The sequence below is a fragment of the Tachypleus tridentatus genome, chromosome 10 (assembly GCF_004210375.1).
Source record: "Tachypleus tridentatus isolate NWPU-2018 chromosome 10, ASM421037v1, whole genome shotgun sequence".
In the NCBI taxonomy this organism is placed as follows: domain Eukaryota; kingdom Metazoa; phylum Arthropoda; class Merostomata; order Xiphosura; family Limulidae; genus Tachypleus; species Tachypleus tridentatus.
Window position 1 is genome coordinate 179,723,389 of NC_134834.1, and position 26,301 is coordinate 179,749,689.

At 34.7% G+C, this 26,301-nt stretch overlaps 1 protein-coding gene across 5 annotated transcripts in view; it reads left to right on the forward strand.

Annotated features, from left to right (window-relative positions):
* LOC143231043 (uncharacterized) overlaps positions 1–26,301 on the forward strand; it is a 78,419-nt gene that overhangs the window by 38,082 nt on the left and 14,036 nt on the right. For all 5 annotated transcript variants that reach the window (XM_076465544.1, XM_076465539.1, XM_076465543.1 and 2 more), the window contains exons 2-6: positions 7,390–8,162; positions 17,271–17,472; positions 20,860–21,083; positions 22,222–22,543; positions 25,202–25,606. In XM_076465544.1, coding sequence (XP_076321659.1) covers positions 7,794–8,162; positions 17,271–17,472; positions 20,860–21,083; positions 22,222–22,543; positions 25,202–25,606 — 1,522 coding nt within the window. In that variant the 5' untranslated portion in view covers positions 7,390–7,793. The remainder of the gene's footprint in view (positions 1–7,389; positions 8,163–17,270; positions 17,473–20,859; positions 21,084–22,221; positions 22,544–25,201; positions 25,607–26,301) is intronic.

The window sequence follows — 26,301 nt, forward strand, 5'->3', positions numbered from 1 at the left end:
AAAAATAAACAGCTAGCGAATAATACCACACAACAATTTTTTTTTTATTTGCGGAACCTAAGACTGTTATACCGTAAAATATCGAATGTTTTCTCGAGAAAATATGCGAGAGTGCATTTTTTTTTGTTTCATTTAAGTACTTGCTGCAGAAAGGATTGAGAGTCCGGCATGGCCAGGTGGTTAGGGCGCTCGACTCCTAATCTGAGAGATAGTCGCGGGTTCGAATCCCCCTCACATGAAACATGCTTGCCCTGGGGGCGCTATAATATAACGGTCAATCCCAATATTCGTTGGTAAAAGAGTATTTCAAGAGTTAGCGGGTAGGTGGTGATGACTAGCTGCTTTCTCTTTAATCTTACACTGTTAAAGTTGTGACAGTTAGCTTAGATAGTCCTCGAGTAGCTTTGGGCGAAATCCAAAATAAACAAACAAACAAGAAGAAATTGAAACGCGAGCATTCATAGAAAATGTATCTCAGAACGGCTGGTATGGTATTAACACTTTTATTGTTTGTTTATTTGTTTTTTTTTAATTTCGCGCAAAGCTGCTGGAAGACTATCTGCGCTAGCCGTCCCTAATTTAGCAGTGTAAGACTATAGGGAAGGCAGCTAGTCATCAACACCCACCGCCAACTCTTGAGCTAGTCTTTTACTAACGAATAGTGAAAATGACCGTCAGATTATAAAGTTCCTTCGGCTGAAAGGGCGAGTATGTTTGGTGCAATGGAATTCGAACCCACAACCTTCGGATTACGACCCGAGTGCCTTAACCATTTGGCCATGCTAAGCCTCACTTTAATTGATAAGAAGAGAACAACGTTTCTATCTTCCTAGGTCATTTTCAGGTTAAGATAGAAAGAGTTTGCAAGTGACCGTTATCGAACAGATGTCTCAGGGATGAGAGTATAAACGGGTATGGGATTGTAAGGGGCGTTGCAGTTGGATGTTCGTCCCCTTGTGGTCAAGTTTTTATTAGTCATTCTTGATGTCGACGTTCGGCAACGGATATTGTTTTATCCTCTGAAAAATACGTTTTCCGTGTTGATTGCAAGACATTCAAGGAAGAACAGTTAATTATAAAACTAGGACTATCTGTATACTGTTCGTAAATTTTAGTTTCTGTTTCACTGTATCTGATGACGTCTGACAACTAAAGTTGAGCGTATAAGAAACTTTTTAATAGCAATTGGCTTCAGTTGAACGATTGCCTAACTAAGTGGAAAGGAATTGAAACTCTCACGCTTTACCTTGTACATCTTTTTCTACCGTCACTGTCGTTACTTGTCATTTCTAACGTCTGAGGGCGTAGTTATCTTTCATCAAGCCTGACAAATTACAATTTGGAGTTAGAAAAATAAACAATGAAACATCTCAGACGCGCACAAATACGACATTAGCATAGTTTTATGAGGGCTTGGCAAAACCCATTTTTAGAGTGTCTAGACTGTTAATCCAAGGATTTTAGTTCGTTACCCATTGCATTATAAGAATGACAGTGAAATCACAGCGATTGATCAGATAAAATCAGCTAAGTATTCGTGGTAAATGATATTCGCATTTAGCCTTTTTTAGCAGTTTTATAAAAGATTCTGAAACGTACAAATATAGTTCTTAAGTACTTTAACTTATTCTTTTGCCCACGTAATAGGGTTAGAAGTTTTGAGTTGACAAGTAATCGTGAGCTTTTAACATTTAAATACTGTTTAGTAATAGAACCCCATTTACACGTAAAAATAAAGGAAAATAACTCAAAGATTCTTTCCCCTGATAATATAAGCATTCAGAAACTTTTCTCCACCAAAAACGAAGAGTGTAATATTTATATTGTGGGTTTATCTGAATAATTAGCGGGATTTTTTATAATAAAATAACTGTGAAAGTATTAAAATATTCACGTAATGCTACTGGTATAATATTTGTTTTACGTTTAGTTACTATACACGTTTCGTTTACGTGCTACAAAAGGAGCTAAATTAATTAATTGAAAGATTACAAGTGAAATTTAATGGACTTTCTGACCGACTTCACGATCAACTGTAAACAGAAGTGAATTAATTGTCAGCCAACAGAATATACAAATAGTATACATAGCTAAATGACACATGACTGTACAAAAATGTATCCCAGAACGGCTGGTATCGAGACCAGAATTTTAGCGTCGTAAACCATGGAAGGTTTCGTTATTAAATCGTAGCCAGTTTTAATCGGTTTTAAAACAAAAACTAGACAATGTTTGTATATGCTGTGCTTGATTGAAGTACTCTTAGACCAACTCAGAGATTCTCTATGAGTATGCTAAAACTGAGTAATGATGTGAAATCTTTAGAGAACAACTATAACATATCGGATGGCTTGATAGCATAGTGATTACAGCTGGGTAATGATATGAAATATTTAGTGAACGACTATAACATATCGGATGGGTTGATAGTATAGTGATTACAGCTGGGTAATGGTATGAAATATTTAGTGAACGACTATAACATATCGGATGGCTTGATAGTATAGTGATTACAGCTGGGTAATGGTATGAAATATCTAGTGAATGACAATAACATATCGGATGGCTTGATAGTATAGTGATTACAGCTAGATAATGGTATGAAATCTTTAGAGAACGACTATAACATATCGGATGGGTTGATAGTATAGTGATCACTACAGCTGGGTAATGATATGAAATATTTAGTGAATGACTATAACATATCGGATGGCTTGATAGTATAGTGATTACAGCTGGGTAATATGAAATATTTAGTGAACGACTATAATATATCGGATGGCTTAATAGTATAGTGATTGCAGCTGGGTAATGGTATGAAATCTTTAGCGAACGACTATAACATATCGGATGGTTTGATAGTATAGTGACTACAGCTGGGTAATGATATGAAATATTTAGTGAACGACTATAAGATATCGGATGGCTTGATAGTATAGTGATTACAGCTGGGTAATGATGTGAAATATTTAGTGAACGAGGTCACAAGTGGATACTAGATGATTAGCATATTATAACATTCTCTGTATATTTGTTTTACCACAATGTTTGTTTTTCTTACAGATTCTTCTGCTACATTCCAAGTTAAAAGGTCAAGAAATATTTAACCACAAAAACAAAACAAAAACCTAAACATATTGCATCCGAATAGTGTACACATGTCAAGGACATAAGTTTTCTACTTTGAGTCAAATCTGATACAGCAAGTATAGAATGTAGAGCATTTCCAGATATTCTTCAGTGCATATTTAGCCTCTGTTTCAAACTTTAGTCTTTTACTACTCATGTTTGGATAACTTAAAAGGAATATTTCATATTTGGGAACGTGGTCGCGCATTGATGCACGTTCACTAGTTATATATTTGCTCATATGTTGATATTTTAACCACGTGACCTTTGTGCATCCTGACGTATCTTTTGCTTCAGTGCAAGCACACGGTTAGTAAACCATCATATCTTCAAGCAAACTGTATGTTTTGACATTCTGGTAACCCTTAAGTTCACACTCGCTAAATCTTTCTGTGGTTATTATACTCTTTTCACCCCATAGCACAATTTTCTAATTAAAATTTTAGTTGATTACTCATAACACGCGCGTTAAAATCCTGTTTTTTTTTTTCAAGAAACCCACTATATACATTCATCAAAATTTAAAAGTTTGTTAAAGATACAAATTATCTAAATTATGTTATTTAGCTAGTTTACTGTTAAATTTTGAATATTCTAGTAAAGACTAAATTAGGTGGTCCATTCTTATTCTAGTTTCAATCAAAAGCGCAATATTGCACCACAAACACATACAAATGTTCTAGGTTTGTTTGTTTTGGAATTTCGCACAAAGCTACTCGAGGGCTATCTGTGCTAGCCGTCCCTAATTTAGCAGTGTAAGACTAGAGGGAAGGCAGCTAGTCATCACCACCCACCGCCAACTCTTGGGCTACTCTTTTACCAACGAATAGTGGGATTGACCGTCACATTATACGCCCCCACGGTTGGGAGGGCGAGCATGTTTAGCGCGACGCGGGCGCAAACCCGCGATCCTCAGATTACGAGTCGCACGCCTTACGGCTTGGCCATGCCAGGCCACAAATGTTCTAGCTTCACTTTCAAGCACAATATTGCACCACAAACACATACAACTGCATTAAAAACAGCAATAAAAATCCACATGTATAGAAGTGAGTAAAATATAGAAAATGTTTTTTTGAATAATGTTTTAGGCGGAAGATAAAAACAGAAATCTTATTTAATCATTGTTATGGCATTACTTAAATTAGAATATTGGTAGAAAGAAGCCTTCTTTGTTAAGATGTAATTGTGGTGTAGGGCAACATTGAAAGTATACATCTCATATAAGAGAAATTCACGATTTCTGAGCTGATTTCGCTGAAACAACCCTCACTCAATACTCATGACCAGCAAATACAGATAGTTTATTGTATAGCTTTGTATTTAAGTTCAGACAAACAAAAAATCAGATATAAATATAATATAAACAGTCACCTTCAGTTTTCGAAATAAGAGGAGTCATAAAAGCCAAAATGCTTTTATTCAGATAGAATGCCTCGATTACTGTCTATCCATTACGGGCCAGGCATGACCAAGCGTGTTAAGGCGTGCGACTCGTAAATGAGGGTCGCGGGTTCGCATCCCGAGTCGCGCCAAACATGCTCGCCCTCCCAGCCGTGGGGCGTTATAATGTGACGGTCAATCCCATTATTCGTTGGTAAAAGAGTAGCCCACGAGTTGGCGGTGGGTGGTGATGACTAGCTGCATTCCCTCTAGTCTTACACTGCTAAAGTAGGGACGGCTAGCACAGATAGCCCTCGAGTAGCTTTGTGCGAAATTCGAAAACAAACTATTTATTATGATTTTAGAGACGGAGGTACAATGATAGCCGTGTGAAGGAGTCAATACCGTGAAACCTTATAAGTGTTGTGAGCGTTGATATAATAAGCCTAAAGTAAAGACGTAGCGAGGGATCACCTGGCCTAGAACCAAATGCATAAAATTTATCATAAAATTAAAAAATATCGATTCAGTTGTAAACATAAATCATTTCTGAATTAATCTATTTTCTCTCATATCACCAACGCCTTAAATAAAAAAACAAACTTCAACGGAGACAACAAATATTTTCCAATTTTGTTGTCTATACATTTCATTTTATACTTTCAGTACATAGACTAACAACAGTGTTAGGCCATAATTTTCGTGCTCAGCAAAATGATATAAAAGGCATTGTCAGAACATAGTGTTTCCAAAACGCACTGGCTTTACTATGTATTAGAAGTTGTTAATGCAACTGATTTTTACCAGTTATTATTCTATGAGTACGCCAACAATTTATTTCATAACTGATCTTAATTTTGATGGGCTTACAAAAGAACCTAACGACATTTGACTTCCTCGACTTCACTTTTCTATTTCTTTGTTGGTTAAACTTGATTTCGCAAAATGTTTTCATTTCGCTTAGCTGTGAAATGTGAAGTTAGGGTATACTTTGGGGTGGGGGCGATAGTACTTGTTCCGTTATTTTTGATGCGCTCCACGATAGTTATATTATAGTAATTAACCACTTTGATATCACTTGCATGTGCGCCCCCAGTAGCACAGCGGCATGTCTGCGTAGTTACAACACTAGAAACCAGCTTTCGATACTCGTGGTGGGCAGAGCATAGATAGCCAATTATGAAGCTTTGCGCTTAACTACAAACAAACACTCGTTTGTCTTGATGGAACACATAAGTTTACGTAGGATTGATAATTATATATTTAATTATAATATTATAACTACCTACATCTCTCTGTTTGATTAGAACATGATTTTTTGCTAACAATTGTATTAAGATGCTTTAAATTCAGAGCCTTTAAACTTTTTTTTCGTTGTTGTTATACTGTTTGTTTGTTCTTGAATTTCGGACAAAGCTACACGAGGGCTATCTGCGCTAACCATCCTTAATTTAGCAGTCTAAGATTAGAGAGAAACCAGGTAGTCATCACCACCCACCGCTAATTCTTGGTCTACTATTTTACCAACAAATAGTGGGATTTACCATTGCATTATAACGCCCCCACGGCTGAAATGGCGAGCTTGGTGGGACGGGGATTTGAACCCGCAACCCTCAGATTACAAGTCGAGCGCCTTAACCACCTTGCCCTGCCGAGCCTGTTGCTGGTGCAAGTCTCCCTGTAGTATAGCTGTAAGTCTACATATATCCAATGCTGAAATTATGGGTTCAATTCCTCTCGATAAACACAGCAGATAGCCCGTAGTGGTTTTGCTATGAGGATACACATATTTTGTATATGTTAAGCCTTATTAAATACATGATCGTCGAATGACCAAGTCTTTACAAAAATAATGTGTTCACCAGTAAAATAAAATCGAGAATTTGATTTTTATACTCTGTAATAAAGTGGTTTGCTAAATTTTAGGTGAAGATTACTGAGGCGATAAAGTATTATTTAAAATTTATTTAAACAAATTTATTTTTGTTACTTTAACACCAAAATCACAAACTTTTTTTCATACTGTTTACAATTAATGAAGGCCAGCATATTCCATCATATTATGTTTGTTTTTTGTTTGTTTTTTTCGGTTAAAATATGCAGTGAAAAAACTCAAAATATAAATCAAATCACTAATTTTCTATGTATATATGTGTATGTGTTTAATAGCAAAGCCACATAAGGCTATGTGTTATGTCAGTCAAGGAAAATCGAACTCCTGATTTTAGTGTTGTAGTTCAACTAACTTACCACTAGGGGACTTTATAAGCAAAATTTACGTAAAATTCTAACTTTTGATAATAATATTAATTATGATGTTGAGATAATTTAAATATTTGTGTAATTTGTATGTTATCAGTGGCTTTGCAGTCAACAAACACAAAGATCCACAGTGAGTTGGTACACTGATTGTTTAAAAACATTTTTCTTGAAACCGACTGACTTCGTCATTACTTTCAAAGTTAAGAAAGGCAAACATCTTTTTATATATGATAAAGGAATGTGTTTGTGTGTGTGTTTTCTTATAACAAAGCCACATCGGGCTATCTGGTTAGACTACCGAGGGGAATCAAACCCCTGATTTTAACGTTGTAAGTCCTCAGACTTATCGCTGTACTAGCGGGGGGCTTATATGATAAAGGAAAAAACTTTTCTTTATTAGGTGCTAAATGTAACATTGAAATTATGGATTGCTGTGCAACTATGTATCACGGATATTAACGCTTGTAAAATAAATTAATATTTCGTTTATTAAAATAGATGGTTTTCATGAACAGGAATGACAACATGTTAACTCAAACTAAATATAGGCCTACTTATAAGATTCATACATGTACATTGTAAGTGCTGTATTTATTTCTTTATTTTGTTTTTAAGACATCAACAGTATTTGAAGTAAGAATGTGGGGTAGCTGTTTTGGGAACATCGAGAAGCTCACATTGAAGAATTCGTTTGTATGGACTGCTTATCTTCTAGACCCCCATTTTATCAGCTTCTATAAGACTTTTCGTAGTACAAGGACTCACGAGACTTCCACTCCTTGATACTGAATTGGAGATCCTGATTTCCTCAGCCACAAAATTTTGCTCCGTGTATTAATAGTTGGTTTTATAAACATCTGTTGATACAACATCTCTTAGATCTTGTAAAACTGAGAGATTTATTTTCACCAAAGTCAAGACAATTTTACTTCATTTCTTATACAAAAATTATTCTATTGTTGTGACGTGTTTTTAAGTAAATTTTGTTTATCTTGGATTGCTTCAATGTTCATGACCTGATGACGATGGAAAGAGTTAACTTGTGCCACGAACCCCTGAGAATATCAAAGAGCTGTGGGGGCACGTTGGGACTTTACAAAGAAATGGTGGTAGAAGATGGTATACAGGTAGTTTCTAATCATGTCAACATAGGTTCTGAGAAACAACGAACGGGTTTTAACAGCATTCCAGTGGATTGTGGACACGAACAAGGACACACGATGTCTTGGGAAGGAGGACTGTTAGATGAAGAGACGGATCAAGAGCTAGACACCAGGATGTACAGTATTGCACATGACAGTAATTTGCCCATTGGAAGACAATCCAGCCTACGACCAGAAAGCCCTATGTGTCTTGATGAGAACTTTCCCCTAACAACTGCACGTAAGGTGAGTGAATTGATATTGGAGTTGATGTTAGTTCGCTCAACGTGAAACGTCGATAAAATATTGAATTCTAGACCAAATAAAAGACTCAGTATTATTTGTAGGTTATTTATAATAACCGTTATTATAAATTGTGTTTTTGTTTATTTACTAAAATATATTTGTGTTAAGAAAGAAAACTTTGCGTATGAATATTGTTGGCAAACATCGTATATTTGATACAAATTGACATTTAATTCACTTGTAAATCCAAATCGTAATATGTAACGTAATAAATTGTCTCGTCTGAGATGTTCCCCAGTGGCACAGCGGTATGTCTGTAGACTCACATTACTAAAAACCGGAATTCTATACTTGTGGTGGGCACAGCACAGATAGCCCCTTGCGTAGCTTTGTACTTAATTCTAAAAAGACAAACTCGTCCGAGATAAATTATAATACGTAACAAAATAAACTGGGGCTCATGTCCGAGATTTGAATCAGAGATGAAATTCGTTCTAAATTAATATTCAAGTCGTAATTCAAACTATATTTGTCAGTGCCAACAAGATTTGATTGTCAAGAATTTCTTAATTCACTCTTCCTTGAATAACTAGAAAAGTATAACAAAAGTGGATTGCTTAAAATTGACAAAATTTGAATTAAAGGTTAAGGAATCAATGAGGAAAATAATCTTAAAAAAGCGTATTATTGAAACACTAGTCGATTATGATTTGCTGTGTGAGGAATCATTAGAGAAATACACTAGCCAATCAGAGTTGAGTAATAAAAATAAGATAGAAATCCAGTTAAAACTCAAACCGATCGAGCTGAAACAAGCCCGTATCGAAGATGAAAAGAGAAAACAAATACCTCGAGGCTAAACAAACTCATATCGAAGCCAAGAAAGAAATTAGGTTGAAAGAAATGGAAATTAGACTCAACACTGATAGACTAAGGCAAAATAACAATTTTTAACTCAGTTGATACATTTAAGTACCAGCATTTAATAAATATAAAGTAGATAAATATTTCCAACATCGGCCACGCTAGTACAGCGGTATGTCCACGGACTTACAACGCTACAATCAGCCGTTCGATTCCCCTCGATGGGCTCAGCCTGATGTGGCTTTGCTATAAAAAAACACACAAACAAACACACGTTTCCAAAATTGCGAGAAAGTTACCCAAATTATGAAATGACCCACCGAAAAATTGTCATTATTATTACAAAGTGGTTTAAATTGTAAAGCACAAGAAGTTTGTGCCATTCACTCTCTCTAGAAGATTGTTCGGAACACGATAAGATTAAAGTAGCTATTCTCAAAGGTTTATCACCAAACGTTTGGACGTTATCACCTGTAAGATAATGGGAATTATATTAAATTTGCTCACGAAAAAGAGGTTTACTTTGATAGATGGTTTAATTCTATATATATTGACAAACTTTTCTACAAACTAGGACAATTATGTCTAATTGTGCAATTCAAACGTAGTGCAAGTGACGACCTTAAAATTTACTTAGATGAAAAGAAAATTTAAACACTACAGGAAGCATCTCTTTCCAATGATTACACTTTAACACATAAAAAAGAAATTCCTACCAACTCAGCAAAAGCCTGTATCCGTTCAGCCCACTAAAGTTGAGGGTTCTTCCATAAAATCTAGCTTCTCTGATTTGAAATCTTCTGACAGTCGGGATAAAACTTCATCAAAGTCTATCTGCCATATTTGTAACAAAACCTGTTTAAGTTATGTCCGATTGTCGGGATTTTCAAAAGAAAAGGAAGCAACGCCCCATTTTCGTCCGGCTCAACAAGACTTCTTGTCCGACCCACTTCAAGATGACCACTAAATAACAACCGAGTTAATTACCATTATTGCTTTTATTCAGTATTGCCAATTTTCTTCTAAAGTATCTCCTCTCGAGTTATGACTAACCTCTGAACACGTGTGATGCTGAAGAAAAAAAAAAACGGTTTCTGAGTGCCCCTGGTTTGCCTTCTGGATTTTCCCATGGAGGTTTTAAAAACCAAAACGACTACCATGATAAATTTGGAACGCCCAATGCGTCCACATATGGAGGTAGTTTTGCCAGATTACTCGATGATGTTTATTTGGTCAGTGTTATAAAGGCTGATGTAGTTAGGGAGAATTTTAGACCTTTTATGTCTTTAACAAGTGACACATTTTGTATGTGACACTGAAACAACTCACTCATTTTCGTTAGAAGGTATATTGCCTTTGGATTTGTGTTCTGTCATTGATAAGTCTGTTATTGCTCAAGGTATTGATAATGACTTTTGTTTAATATCAGATCTAGTTTGGGGACCAATGTCTGTCAATTAAGGGTGTATCATGATTATTTGGAAATAATTTGGCTAGGGAATAAAGATGTAACCGAACCCCAAATGGTTAATAAGCCTACCACTATTTAATCTAAGGATGATGTTATTGTTGAGGAGAATCCGAATGTATTTCCCTCGTGTGCTTTGAATCAAGCTCAGGCTAAGAAATTAAGGCAAAAACAAATGATATACATGTGTTCAAAGGAGAACATTATGGATTTGTCTCAGATATATTTTAGGTCTGGTGGTGATCTTTTGAATAATTGTCCTATTGGCAATTCTTTGGTGAGTGACAATGATGAAGGTAAGGGATCTGGTTCACCTGGTGAAGTTAAGTTTGCTTCAAGTAAACTGATTGCTGAGCAAGGAAAGGATCCGCTGATATCTTCACTATTTAAATATGCACTTCTAAAAGATGAACTGGAGAAAGTTCCAAATGGTGTGTTCATGAGAAAATTGAGACCACCAAATGTACCAACTTCAGAGGACTGGGAAATAGTTTATAAAATCGTTGTTCCAAAAGCATAGCGTTCTGAAACATTGAAAGTTGCCCATGAATTCCGCATGGAAGATCATTTAGGCATTCGCTCATCATGAACCGTCGTTAAAATAGTCAATTCCAGACCAAGTAGAAGACTCAGCATTGTTTGTAAGTTTGTGACACTTTTATATGTAAATAAGTATTTGTAATAGCCATTATTATAAATTGTATTGTTGTTTGTATATTAAAATATATTTGTGTTAAGAAAGAAAACTGTGTGCATCAATCTTGTTGGTAAATGTTATAAGTTTGATACGTATTGAGATTTTAATTAACTTTCAAATCCAAATTGTAATACGTAACATAACGAATTAGTTGCTCGTAAGAGATAAATTATAATACGTAAAAAAACAAATCTAAGAACACTTTCTTTATATTTCAAATGTAAATTAGTGAAGCATTAGGTGTAGTTATATATAAGCGATATTTACATTTTTGATGAAAGTGAAATAAAATTATTAAAAATTGTATCCTAATATTTATATGGCGGAAACATTCTGTAATGCCTCAGGAGTTTTATATTGATTTTAAATTTAAATTTCGTTTTTTTTTTTTTTTACCAAAATTAGACATAAGAAGTTGCGACTTAGAAAAGATAAAACCAAAAATTCAGTAACTTTTCAACCCATGTTTTAGCTATCATGAACTATCTGAATGTTTCTGTAATATTCAGACATGCAAGAAATTAAAAAAACAAAATATGGTTATTTTAGAGCCGAATTGCATTTTGTTTGTTGTTACTACACAATGGACTATTTGTGTCGTGCAGGTTTATAGTATCATAAGTTTTCAGATTTACCGCTGAACTACTGGTGGGTGGGTGGGAGGACATTGTTTGCTTGAAATTTGTAACGAGTTTGTTCAGATCCAGTGCTTTAAAACATTAGATTATTATTTATCACTGTACATACTTTCACCAGGTGCTTGTGCACAGGGATATAGCGGACAAATACCCCCATTGTAAACCTGTACTCCCAACAGCCCCCACCCCATCTCTTTTGTGATTTTGATATTCTCTACATTGGACTCACACTGAATTAACTTTTCGTAGCCCAAATTAAAAATCCTTCAAACGCCACTGACTTTCATGTACTGTTAAACAGGGAAGATTCCTGGATCTAATAATATTCGTGCTTGATAACAGTATATCCAGATTTTGAACCAGAAATTTTATGTAAAGACTTTTTTAACATTTGTTTCATTTAGTTCGGTAAATATGTGTGAAATCGTTGAAGTATGTATGATGCAGTAATTCTGCACATAAGATTTTATAGAGTTTGTTTGTTTTATTTGTTTTTGAATTTCGCACAAAGCCACTAGAGGGCTATCTGTGCTAGCCGTCCCTAATTTAGAAGTGTAAGACTAGAGGGAAGGCAGCTAGTCATCACCACCCACCACCAACTCGTGGACTACTCTTTTACCAACGAATAGTGGGATTGACCGTCACATTATAACGCCCCAACGGCTGGGAGGGCAAGCATGTTTGACGCGACGGGGATGCGAACCAGCGACCCTCAGATTACAAATCGCACGCCTTAACACGCTTGGCCATGCCTGGCCCAAGATTTTATAGAGATTGTTTTGTATAATATTAAGTGAAATATGCAAAAATATAACTTAATTTTTTACGATTTTATATCCTCTTTATTGAATTCCTTCAATTATATTTCTGCCCAAGCTGTAATTACTGAAATTTTCTGGTAATAAACTTATATTAAGTATTTACTTAATTTTTTTAAGGAGATAGAGACATCGATCAAAATACATCAAAAAACGAACGTTTCTCTCTCAATAATTTATATTTTTTTATGTAGAGGGTTCGAATAGAATACACCTACACAACTAATTTTTCTAAAATTACATGGACTCGTATTATAACGACATTAGAAATATTGCACTCTACATTTTAAAATACTGAGATAAGATTTTGTTTCGGGATAACTTATTAACTGTTATTATTTTGTATTAATTTTTAAAACATTGTGCAACTCTTCCTAGTTTATGTATGTATAAAGTATTAGTATAGTCTATATTTTCATGTGCATTACTTGATTATTGGTATTGTATGTGATGGGTATTTATTAATTATAAAATCTTAGTAAATGTATATACTTTTGTTTGTTTGTTTCCGAATTTCGTGCAAAGCTCCACGAGAGCTATTTGCGCTAACCGTCCCTTATTTAGCGGTGTAAGACGAGAGCGAAGGCAGTTAGCTATCACCACCAGCCACCGGTTCTTCAGCTACCCTTTTAGCAACGAATAGTGCGATTGAAGGTACATTATAACGCCCCCACGGCTGAAAGGGGATGCATGTTTGATGAGGCGGGGATTTGAACCCGCGACCCGTGGATTACGACTCGAGTGTCTAAACCACCTAGCCGTGCTGGGCCTATGTTTTTGTTATAGATTATTTTATAATACTTTCAACGTGAAAAATATCCTATTTTTAACAGATTAAAATACATAAAAATGCATATTTTGAAACTTACATTTTAATCCACTTGGACGTTAGCTGTAAAAGAACAAATTTAACATTTCTATTGCGTGAGAGATACAAACTTGAATCTTTGTTTATATTAAAAATATTCTAAAAACAGTAATAACACATGTTTATGTATGTTGATAGTCGATCCGGTTACAGTAGAACCAAAGCTTCAATCACGATTAATTATTTGTTATTCTTATTTATTATCATACATATAAAAACTTAATTTAAAATATGAATAGTGCAAATACGTATAGCTTTATTTCTCATTGTCTTGGCACAAAGTTTATTTGACGCGTCCTTGGCAATATTAATCGAAATTATGTGAAGTGTGAAGTATATAAAACAAAACGCAGTTTCAATAGTGGGGCAGATTAGTTTTAAATTTATATTCATATGTTTCAGTTAGGCAACTATTTGAGTCAATATTAGTTATTTTCTGTTAGGTATCGGAACCAGGCTATTGTTTACCAATCAACCTTCTTCGGGGTTGATGCTATAACGTTCTATAACGGACGGCCTTGGCAGGTTGGCTTTCTGATCGAGCATGAATTACCAGCGAGATGACGTAAAACTGTGGGCATGCTTTATTGTGAAGTACTACACGTGTAAGGGTTTGCTGTTACCACGCCTATATTCTACGTGATAAGGACAACGGTATTAGAACCTGCTATTTAAGTGGTTAATTCTAAGTGATATGAAGAAAAGCGTCCTTTTGGCACGTTAAGGAAAACCATAAAAAAATGTAAATAGCATTGCAGGGTCGATTTATATGAGTATTGTATGCTAAACATGTTTTGCGTTTGTTTGATTAAATGAACACAAGGTAACTCGAATACATATTGTATAAAAACCTTACAACGTTTTTTTTTTATTTTGTAGAAGAACCGCATGTCATTATGTGAACTGTTTATTCATACTCACAAGAACACATGTTTAGAATAATTTGTTGACAGAAAAATACAGTAATAGGAAAATAACGATATTTCAAACTGATGGAGAAATTGTGTTGAGCAGTGAAGGTTCGATGCAAAAATTTGTATATATCTCCTCGTGAACTCAACAAACTTTCATACCAAATTTGGCAAAAATCCAACAACAAGGGCGAAGTAGTGGTAAAAAAAAAACACACCAAAAACTCATAAAAATCTCCAAAATGAAAATCTGAAACTTCTGTGTACCTCTACATGGATCTAATGAACCTACATATCGATTTGGTTGAAGATTCATCCACACCCTGCGAAGTATTTACATGGATATACAACCGACAATACTAGTATATATTTATAGATGGCGCCAGTGCATTAGATCCTCGTGCGACGTTTCATGATGTCATATCTGCACCATGAGAATGGATAAAAATAAAGTTCTCCGCGATGGGAAACGGAGGCAAAACGGGAAAATCGTAACCCTCATCAAAATCCACACTTACACAAGAAAATAATTCACCAAGATGAGGGTTGCATATCGCGTAATATAAAAGTTTTTCCAGTATCATACAAGCAAAAGTTCCATTATAGTATGATACTAACCTAAAAACGGTTGATAGCAGTGTTAGAGTTTCTGTTTTAAGCCTAAATCTTCTCTGTGAAATAAAGATGGCTCATGCGCTCTATACACTAGGATTTGCGCATTAATGAAGAAAAATATTTTTACACAATCGTTCATGTTGAACTGGATCAATGAAAGAAACGAACGACCAAAGATACCCAAAATTACACTGTCTACAAGACATTCTGATTATTTTTTTTATAACTAAAATATTTTGGATATCATAGGAGTGCAGCATGCATATTTCGTAACTAGCATTTACTTATAGTAACAATGAGTTTTTTGAATTATAAATTCATAACTATTAAGCACTTTTATATAGATAGGAATAAAAATAACGTTCCTATTAAGGAAGACAGTCTTGTATATGACGAGAAATGCTTAATATTATAAACCAATACACCAGCAGTGTAAACCATGTAGTAATTATCCTGAGATTCCATCAATAAAATACAAATCGTTGCATTTGGGTATGGTCGCACTTGAGTTTTTATTTTTTCAAAATTATTAATCGCAATAATATAAAATTGGTTTTAATATTATCACACAGTTTTGAAAGTTTATCTTCAAAATAATAGGACAAAAGCTTTCAGTAGGCGCGAAATAAAATGAAGGTTATTTTAAGGCATATTTCATAAACAATAGTTTGATGATTATATTTTAATAAACAGATTAAAATCCAACGTAGAAGATGTTCTGTAAGAATCAATATCGCAAACAAACATAGGATATAAATCACGTAGATAACACTTTAATGTAAATAATCTCCGTTGTATTATCCGATGTTCAGTGATATTAGTGACGCTAGGAAAGTATATATTTGCTTTCTTACCTTTAAAACTTCATCCCAGTGGATCAGTGATACGTCTGAAGGCTCATACCTTTAAAAACTGGGTTTCAATACCTGTTGTGGGCATAGCACAAACAGGCCATTTTGTAACTTTGCACTTAACAACGAACAAACAAACCTTTAAAACTGACCAAACTATCTTAAGATACTTCAAAACGTAGGGGCAACATTCTCACAATAGCTAATTTGACTATAAGAGTTATGTTGCCAAAGTAAAGTTTGATCATGTTTTTTTTTTTTTGGAAATGTTATCAAAACTTGTGTAACTGTGACTAATTCTGAGGTTCCGTTAACCTAAGGCCCGGCAAGGCCAGTTTGTTAAGGCGCTTTCTTACAGGCATTATGTGATAGATAAATCCCAGTTTGTTTGTAAACAATTTACGCGGTCAGACAAACAGACTTAGGTAGACGAAAGTGCACATACGTAGTCACCTTATTTGATACAACTGCGCATAAAGTGCACAATAAAAGTAATGGTATTTGACTGAGTATGAAACAGTTATGAACATTCAGTGTTTTATACGATTTTACGAGCTGAATAAAAAAACTCAAAAAAAACGAGTAGTAAAGAAACAAAGTAGTTAAAATGCGTTTATAGCGTCTGTGAAACGAACGGATGATAAACTATTGCAAAGTAAACGAAAGGTAAAGTTGTAATGAAAGCAAACCAACTTGATTGTGCAGTAATACCCGAATGTGTGCTTTCCAAATAAGAATATGGTTTATAACAAACTGCGCATGCGTGTTTTAGGATCGAATAAGTCGAGGAAGGCCACAAAAATTGCTGTCAGGTTAAGTGTTCTTTGTGTGAAAAACTTTGCAAATACAAAGCAAAAGTTGAAAACAAAGCCAGTCTTCACGTATTAATAATTACCTTGTGACATCGTGTACCATACCTGATGCACTGAAAAGACTGGCTAAACAAAAAAATGAATAAAATTATTCTAAATTGAACAGCTAATACGGAATCCGGAGTCCTCGGACAAAGGCCTTTCTAACGATTCGAGATTTGTAGCGTTTGATCGAGAAATTTGTCAGAAAAGTTCTAAATAGACAAACATTCTATGTTATTTATATAGAATCTTTATTTATCTTTCTCAATACTTCAGTAACATTTATCAGACGGAATATTTCAATCAGGGGGATGATAGCTTAAATTATTTCATGTGTTTAATTACCTAATTTAGAAGTTGAAAATTCTCGGTTTATGTACGTTTTCCCATCATCCACGTCTCGCAAAACAAGATTGATACAATCCCAGTAATTTGCCTATTTTGTTTCATATTAAAGTGTTTAAAGATCTTTTTCTAAAGAAAAATATTTTGATGTGCATTTTTTATTGCTTCCTCTTGAACAGACATCTTCCTTGATAAAAGAAGCGGAGTCAATGCCTAACAGCCATGCAAGCAGCCCAGTTATTAGGCCTAATACAAAACCTCACTACTCTCTCCCAAACACAACTTCTGCAGCTGGAGAAAGAACGCTTCAGTCCTATGGTTCTGTCCCATCCCTTCTAATTGATAATAGCCTTCCGTTTCCAACAACCAGTGGTCCGTATAGTAAGTGTACACGCTTGTTTATATCTCCATCTTTCATTGTTGAAGTTTTTAATTAGCAGTTTCCCTCTTTGTTTCTTTTATCTAACTGTGTTATGTTGTATATTTGGTAATCATATCCAATGTGGAACAACAACAAAAAACACAATGCCTAAAGAATTGATCACTTATGTTGAGACTATACATTGTGGTTATGAAAAACTTTAAATTAATCAAATTTTAATATGCAGGTAAAACTTATAAATGGTCACAGTTTTCGGTCTATCTAAATTGTCATTCAACTTTCGACACAGAATACGGTGGTGTAGTCATTTTGAAGAATTTTGCCGTAACATGCAGAGTGTAGAAAGCTACGCATCTTTTCTTTAGTCATGGACTATGACCAATTTTTGAAGTCCACTGTGATCTCCACAGGATTACTGGACACTCTACACTTTATACACTACACGGGTTGCATAAGTACACACTACTCTGGCTTGAATTTAAAGCCTACTTATTTTATGCGCTAAATCTGTTTTTCGGTTCCTAGTAGACCGCTGCAGCTGGCAGCTAAAGACCAGAATATCAATTACATAGAGGAAACACGTTTCCCATTGCACTGTTCTCGATGTACTCTCCATCAGCTGTTAGAAAGTGATCAGTACATTACTCAAGCTGAGTGACGTGAAGTTCATACAAGTTAAGTTAATGCTAAAAGCTTTCAACATTCACTTCTATTTGCCTATAGCTGGAAACGAGCTTTAATGTGTTGAACTAGTAAATAATTTTCAAAGCATCCATTCATTCCTAAGCTCTTATTTTTGTTCTTTGTCGAATTTAACTCTAACTTTCGAACAGAGGCCTCAAATGTTCTAGTAATAGCAACCATCTACTTATAAGTACAATTCAGCTGAAGAACTATCAACGATGCCAAAAACCATTCCATCTGAAAGCTGGATTGTAATTTGTTTCGTAGTTATGAAACATTACTGGCACAGTGCATTTTAATAGATTGTTTCCATTACTGCACTGGATGATGATACTGCATCAAACGTAACATACACCGCTTGTATATTTAGAGCACTGTAGCTTATATATACACATACTTATATCATCTATTGTTTCTGTGATCTGAAAGGCCATCTTTGGATGATTTTACCAAATTATCATAGAACACAGGCCACGTTACTTATACCTTCTGTAGGAAATCGATTTCTAAGATTCCAGCACTCAAACCAGGGTTAGAAGCAATTACTTTCATTCTATATCAAAAACTTTGTTGATAACAAAACTAGACCACACTTACCTGTTTATCTCGAGGCTATATTGAATCAGAACAAAGTCAGCATCAGCTAGCCAATGTGATGGTTTTACTAGGAGCATTTGATGTACTACAAGGTTTAACACAATCCCACCAGCACCGCTGCCTACCAAAAAGTTAGCCTCAGATTTACGGACATTCACAGATACAAAGCAAATCACACTTAATTTTAGATGAACCGAGCGGGCCACTACTCTTTTGTATGTAAACTGACGGTCAGAATCAACTTCAACTCTTCTATTTTAAACCAGCTGTACCAGCAAATATTGCTTGTCACTAGTTCTTTGCATCCTGAAGTAGGTGCTCTATCCCACTTAATTGGGCTGTAATATTGGTTGATCTGACTGCTGTCTAGGTAACATGGTCTGAATATATCTCGCTTCTTGCTGGTAACCACTATAACTAAGCACAACAACTGGTGGTATTTGCAGCAATGGAGCTGTTGGTTGAGCTCGAGCCTTGTGCAGTGGTAGCATCCTAAAGCACTTTCTAGCCTGGATTGAGCTACTGCGACTAAATCTGTTGACTTTTGCCTTTCTGACAAATTGTGTGGTGGGATCTTCACACTATCTTTTCACAAAAACAGCTTCTGTCAGAAGTGACCTGGTGCTGACCCTCGTGAGACAGTGCACAAATTCACTCAGAATGATCCCAATAAACTTTTCATTGAGGATTTTTTATAATATGCAAATTACTGCAGTAAATGTCCCCCTTGTTGGTGTCGTAAATCATCAACGCAAATAGCTAAGTTTTTTATAGGACCAGTTTATGTGTACTTTGAAGTAATCCAAGATATCTCTTTAAAGATTAGAGAGCTAATTTACATATTTTCATGAACATTAGTCCTACAGCTCTTTAGTTGATTATGAGATAGCTGTCACTCTTGACTGACAGAGTGACGTAGAAAATGCTCATCTGGTTGCTTTAGTTGATCTTGAAATGATAGCTTCAACAGCTTACCTTCCTTCTCAAGAAGTCTCATAACTGTAGTGGGAGTTCTCATCTTTACTAGGCGTATGCTATCCTATTTGATGGCTAAGTACCCATGACTTTCAAACTTCATACTCCAGTGGTACTTCTAACTCTCTCCGAAATTGAAAGTTAACAATGCAGTCTAGGGCATTTCAAAGTACTTTTAAAAACTAACTAATAAGTTAATTAATATCACAATTATAGAAGGTTTTAAATTTGCAAAATGGCATATAAACGAATTGGCCACAAATAAAATGGACAAAGGTAACTAAAAACTTGCTTTTTATATTTATCTTTGAGCCTCTAGAGCGGTTGCAAAATTATGTGAAAGACAATCTTTATAAAAAAAATGATCAACATGTCAAAGGTCGCAGAAATAACAGCGTTTATAATGTACTCAATTTTAAGCTTCATTAAAACTTTCCAGAGTACATATTTCCCACACACCATTAGTCAGTCCCAGTGGAAGTGAAATCTAGGCTTACAATACTTTTGTCTAGACAACGATAAACATACCAGAGAAAGAAATATTAAAAACTAACCAATCACTTATCAAAAAATCATACCTGGGTTAGTTTCTGAGGGTAATATGAACATATAGTTAAAAATTTCCACATTATGTTTCTTTACAACCTGTGGCTCAATGATTATCAGCTGTTTTTTCTCTCTTTCTTATCAGATCTAACTATTTGTTTTTCTCTTCGTAATTCATTTTTTCTCACTTAAAATGTTTTGGTCAAATCTGTACCGTTTGTAATGTTTTCTTCTTGTTGTTGTTTGTAATGATTAAATATTTTTGTGATTGTTTTATATATTCATTTTTCCGAGAAGCACTCAAGCTATTTACACCAGTTATCTCTTCACTAGTTAAACTTCACTATTCAATTAGAGTAGCCCAAGAAATCCTAGTGGGTGCTGCCCATTATTCATCTTTCATCTAGTCTATCACTTCAACAACAAAGATAGTTAATTATATTCATCTCTACTATAAAATATAGTATTCTTGATAAGCAGAAGTATTATTGGTTAATCTATATTTCAATCTTTAGAAAATAACTCGAATCCAACTCACTGTTATACTAATTCTCTTCAAACTTATAATGTGACTGATTATGCAGGTGAGCCTTACAGTCAAAGCCCTAGTCCAGTTTATGTAGGTCTAAACGGTAACTGCAGTTCCAGGTCATCCCAGTCTCCTGGACAAAGTCCATTCTTAAGCAGGCACGTTAGTGGCCTTTCCTCATCTGGCTATTCCAACGTAGAAAGTCCAATGCTGAGTTGCCAGCCAGTTCAGGATATCACTGACACTTTTGCCAAATCTCAGAGAAATATCCTACAACAGGTGGGATGAATGATTAGTGTCTTATAAGTTTTATGATGATTTTTATAGCTAATAGAGCTTTAAGTTCCAGAATTTTATGTGAACATGAAATGTTATTACTATAGAAAAACAAACGAAAAACGGTTTTATTGAATCACAGAATTATATCAGTTTGTCACTGTCGTGATAAATAATGGACTAATTATTATAATAAAATCCTCGTATATTCCGTCAAATGTAGCGAGGCAATTCTTACAACCTCCAGCCCATTAACCTCACATTTCATAGCTAATTGAAAGAAATAGATTTTGCGAAATAAAGTTTGACCAACAAAGAGGTAGAAAAGTAAAGTCAAGGTAGTCAAGCGTCGTTAAGTTATTTTTTTATGAGCCAATTAAAATTAATATCATTAATGAAATGAATTCGTGGCGTATTCATAGAATAATTATTGGTTAAAATCAGTTAGATTAAAACTTCTAATATATAGAAAACCCAATGTGTTTTGGTAATAATATGTTCCGAGAATGGCTTTTATGTCACGTTTTCTAGTAAGAAAAGTACAACCTAATCATGTTGTTGGTCTACATACTGAAAGTATAAAATGAAATGTATAGAAATGATTTATGTTTAAAATTGAATCGATATTTTTTTCTTTTAATGTAAATTTTATGCGCTTGGCTCTAGGCTAGGTAATCCAACACTACATTTTTACTTTAGTCTTATTGTGCCAACACTCACTACACATATAAGGTTTCACGGCACACACACACACCTCTCGGGTCCTCCTTTTACCTCTGTCACTAAAACTGTAAGGGGCAGTCAGTAATCGAATTACTCACGCTGAATAATTGCATTTTGCCTTTGATGACTCCTCTTGTTTCTATAAATCGAGCGTGACATGACGTGCCACGTATTGGCTTTTATAGAGGTTAGATACAGAAGAAGTTTCTCAAATGAACGTCAATTTTCTTCATAATATTAGTTGTTGAAATGAACATAGAACTTTTTGTTGTTGCTAGATGATAAGACCTATACAAAAATCACAAGTCCTTATGTTTTAGTACACATATACAGTAACAATTTTTCATCTTCTTAATATTAAAAAAAAAACAAAAATATACAAGTTATACATTCTATATATGTGTTTACCAACATTTAGGACAATAAAAAAAAAATTGAAAAGCCATTCTACTCACCGAATCAAAGTCCCAGTCACAGAAGACATCATTACCCAGACGGAAGTATCAGTTTTTCATCAAGTCCAAATTCAGCTCGACGCAAAGAAGCTATGCTTTCCAGACCCATTCCGTTTGATGTTTCTCCATCTCCGACATTTCATCATTCTAATCAACGGGATACTTTTCAATACCCTCATAATCCATTAAGTGATGGGAGTGGCACTCAGAGAGATGTGTTTTCAAACCGAACTTCCGAAGCTTCGTCATATCCTCATCACTCCAATATGGAAACCACATCAACAGGTAAAGGCCAAAGCGTACTTTTACAGTTTTTAATCTAATTATGAATATTTTTAAAATTTCAAATAAAACCTAATCAAAAATTACATCAAGCAGTGCTAAATGTCATTAGAAATAATGAATTTCATAACAATTATAGTGATTTTATTAATATCAGTTTAATATTATTATATAATGATCGTTATATTATGACCAAACTCAAATTAAAATTTTGTCCGAACTTCCTTGATCTTTAAAATTGTTAAATAAAGTTATTTTCTATATTTTTAAGCAGAAGTGTCATACATTCAATAGGTACTGTTGTCCATTTTAAACCATTTCCGTATTGTTTTGTTGCCATTATAGATAGTGTGCTTAATGCTGGCTTGAAAGAAGCATTTGCAATGCACCACTTCTGCTCTGCTTTCTGAGTGGACGATTGGTTTGTTTGTTTTTAAATTTCGCACAAAGCTACATGAAGGCTATCTGCGCTAGCCGTTCCTAATTTGGCAGTGTAAGACTAGAGGGAAGGCAACTAGTCATCACCACCTACCGCAAACTCTTGGGCTACTATTTTACCAACGAATAGTGCGATTGACCATCACTTTATAACGCCCCCACGGCTGAAAGGGCGAGCATGTTTGGTATGACGTGGATTTGAACCTGCGACCCTCACATTACGAGTCGAGTCCCTAAACCACCTGGCTACGCCGGGCCCAACCTAAAAGGGCAAGCATGTTTGTGGACGATGTTTTGGTTCTAATGTTGAAAACTTTCTTTAGTTTCTTAGTATGAAATCCAAAATTTTATTCCACTCAAGAAGTAGCATAGGAGTATTACATTATAAATTTATGCACTGCTACAGTTTGTATGCTTTATTAGTTAACAGTTCCTTGGATATATTGCTTGTAATTGTAGTGTTAATGCTGAAAACATTTCTTTTTCATCGATATTTAGTATTTTGGTTTTTGTTTCTGATGACGCTTAGTTTATAATTTAAAAATTAAAAATAATTATAACTGCCTAACTTATGTTTCATTTAGGTACAAATTTACCGTTGTCGTAATCAATGTGCTAGGCAGCTAGGGTATTTTTTTTTATTCGCATAGGCTTTTACAAGTCGAAATTACTGTGGATCTGAGGGCCCAATGGTTACGTCATATTTTTCTTTAAATGAAAAAAAAATGATAACAAGCACACAAACAAAAATCGCGTTCTACCCTTTTACGTCGGAGATATATCAAGTAGACAACTAAACAGAGTTTTGATCTATAACAAAAAAATTATAATCAGATGTGGCATAAATAATTATTTAATTGTAGAAACTGTTCCAACAATACATGAGATAGCCTGGTAATCTAGCGTTTTTCCGTTACTTGAATTTTTTCTTTTTTTGTTTTAAATTTCGCGCAAAGCTACTCGAGGGTTATCTGCGGTAGCCATCCCTAATTTAGCAGAGTAAGACTATGAGGAAAGGCAGCTAGTCATTACCACCCACCACCAACTCTTGGGCTACTCTTTTACCAACGAATAGTGGGATTGACCGTCACATTATAATACCCCATGTCTGAAAGTGCTAGCATGTTTGGTGTGACGAGGATTCGAACCCGCGACTCTCAGATTTCGAGTCGAGTGCCTTAACCACCTGGCCATGCCGGGGCCTGTTACTTGATTTTTTTAACGCCGCAGAAAATTATCGTCATAATATAGAAACGTCTATATGGACGTTTCGTATATTTTTGGTCAGTTTTCATAATAGATGTTTATTATTGCAAATACATGCATTATAATAAGTATACCCAAGGTTCACGTATAGGTAAACATAATGAATTAAAAAAGCACTTCGGTATATTCAAACTGAATAGTATTTTTTGCAGTACATCTACTAAACATTCAGGTTAAAAAGACCTCTTCAAATCAGATTTAGGCATAACTATCCTTCCTGACCAGGATGGCAATGAATAAGCAGCATTCGTTACCTAATACGATGCTACTTTTAACCAAATAGCGGTATTGATTATCACTGTTATATTTTCAGTATTATTATTTTATTATTTTTCCAATTATAAAGATTATTTCATATTGTTATTTAGTACGCATTGTTCAAACCAACATAATATTCTAATCTGGCCGTAATCATATTGTTTACGTGTTGTTTTGTGGAATAAGGGGTGCTAGGTTTAAGAGGTAATGTCAGGGAAAAGGCTTTGACTTTCGACTGTGGGTGCATTGTGCAAAAGTAACAGTTAACCCTGTTATTCGTTCAACTGCTCTATCTTTGGTAAATAATTCAAAATGTAAAAGTTATGGACAGCTACACCTGAATTTTACGAGTCTTTGACTTATCCATTTATCCCATATGCACGTAATGTACAATTCAGAAAGAAAGACATTACCGTTCTTAAAACGGCCGAATGTCGTAAGGTATTTGCATTACAACCAAAAATGTTACTAACAGTGAAGATAATCCACTGTTGATTCAGTTGTAGTTGTTAGGTTTCTTGTGTATTGATGTATAACGCTAAGTACTTTCAGTATATTTATTCTGTAGAGAATTATTAGATTTGAATAAATTCAAAATTCTTGAGAAATAATTACTTTTGTGAACAGTTATTATGAATCACGCAGTTAAATGATTATTTTTTTATATTTCTAATTATCTAACTTTGTATTTTATAATAGTTTCGAGAGCCTCGTTAGCATCTAATGCTTCAGATGAATCCAATACCAGTGAAGTTGCTGGACCACCTCATCAATGGTATGCAAATAGCAACAATGATAACCATCAAGTGCTTTTAATAAAAGATATATCACAATGCCCTCTGGGTTATTCAGGAACTTCAGGTGGTATATCACGCCAACAACTTCTCAGTGGACCTTGCCCTATTTGTGGAGACCGTATATCTGGATTTCACTATGGTATCTTTTCTTGTGAAAGCTGCAAAGGCTTCTTCAAGAGAACAGTACAGAACAGAAAAAACTATGTTTGTCTTAGAGGAGTCAATTGTCATGTTGCAATAAATACCAGGAAGAAATGTCCAGCATGTCGATTTAACAAATGCTTAAAAATGGGAATGAAGCTGGAAGGTACTTTTGTTAGTTGTTTGACTATAAGATTAAACCAGTGAAATGTGTACCTGTTTCGTGATTAAACTATAAATACAAGAGTATTTGATATTCGTAACTATTTTGGTCTAAGGTTACCTTATATTGAAGCGCAGATAGCCCTCGTGTAGCATTGGGCGAAATTCAAAACAAACAAACCTAATATTGAAATTTAAATGTTCAAAACAATTTCAGTTGCTTAACATATGGACAATAAGGGACCATTTTTCCCTTCAGAGCTGTTCTCGGTCAATTATCCTTGAGAAAAGTAAAACCTTAACACGAACTATCCTGGGGGTGCGTTACAAAAGTGACAGTTTATCTGTTACTATGGGTGATAGGATGTTGTTTATCGGCTACCTTCCATCTTTTAAGTAGTTCGAAACGTGGAACAGCGGCAGATAGACTTAATGGCTTTGAGATGATATAAAATACACATTTTAAAACTTTAAAATTGCATTCTCTAGTCCTATTGCCTTCAAAATACAGAATAGATAAATCAGAGATGTTTGTCTTATCACTTCCCCTATAATATTTTAAACTGTGATAAGATTTGGAAAATATTCTGAGAAAAAAGACGGTTTAACGCTTAGTTTCTAATTTTTCGAGAGATTAGGACTTAGAGTACCTTGATGGTCCAAGAGGTACTTTCATTTTCTGGGGTTTGACATAGCCAG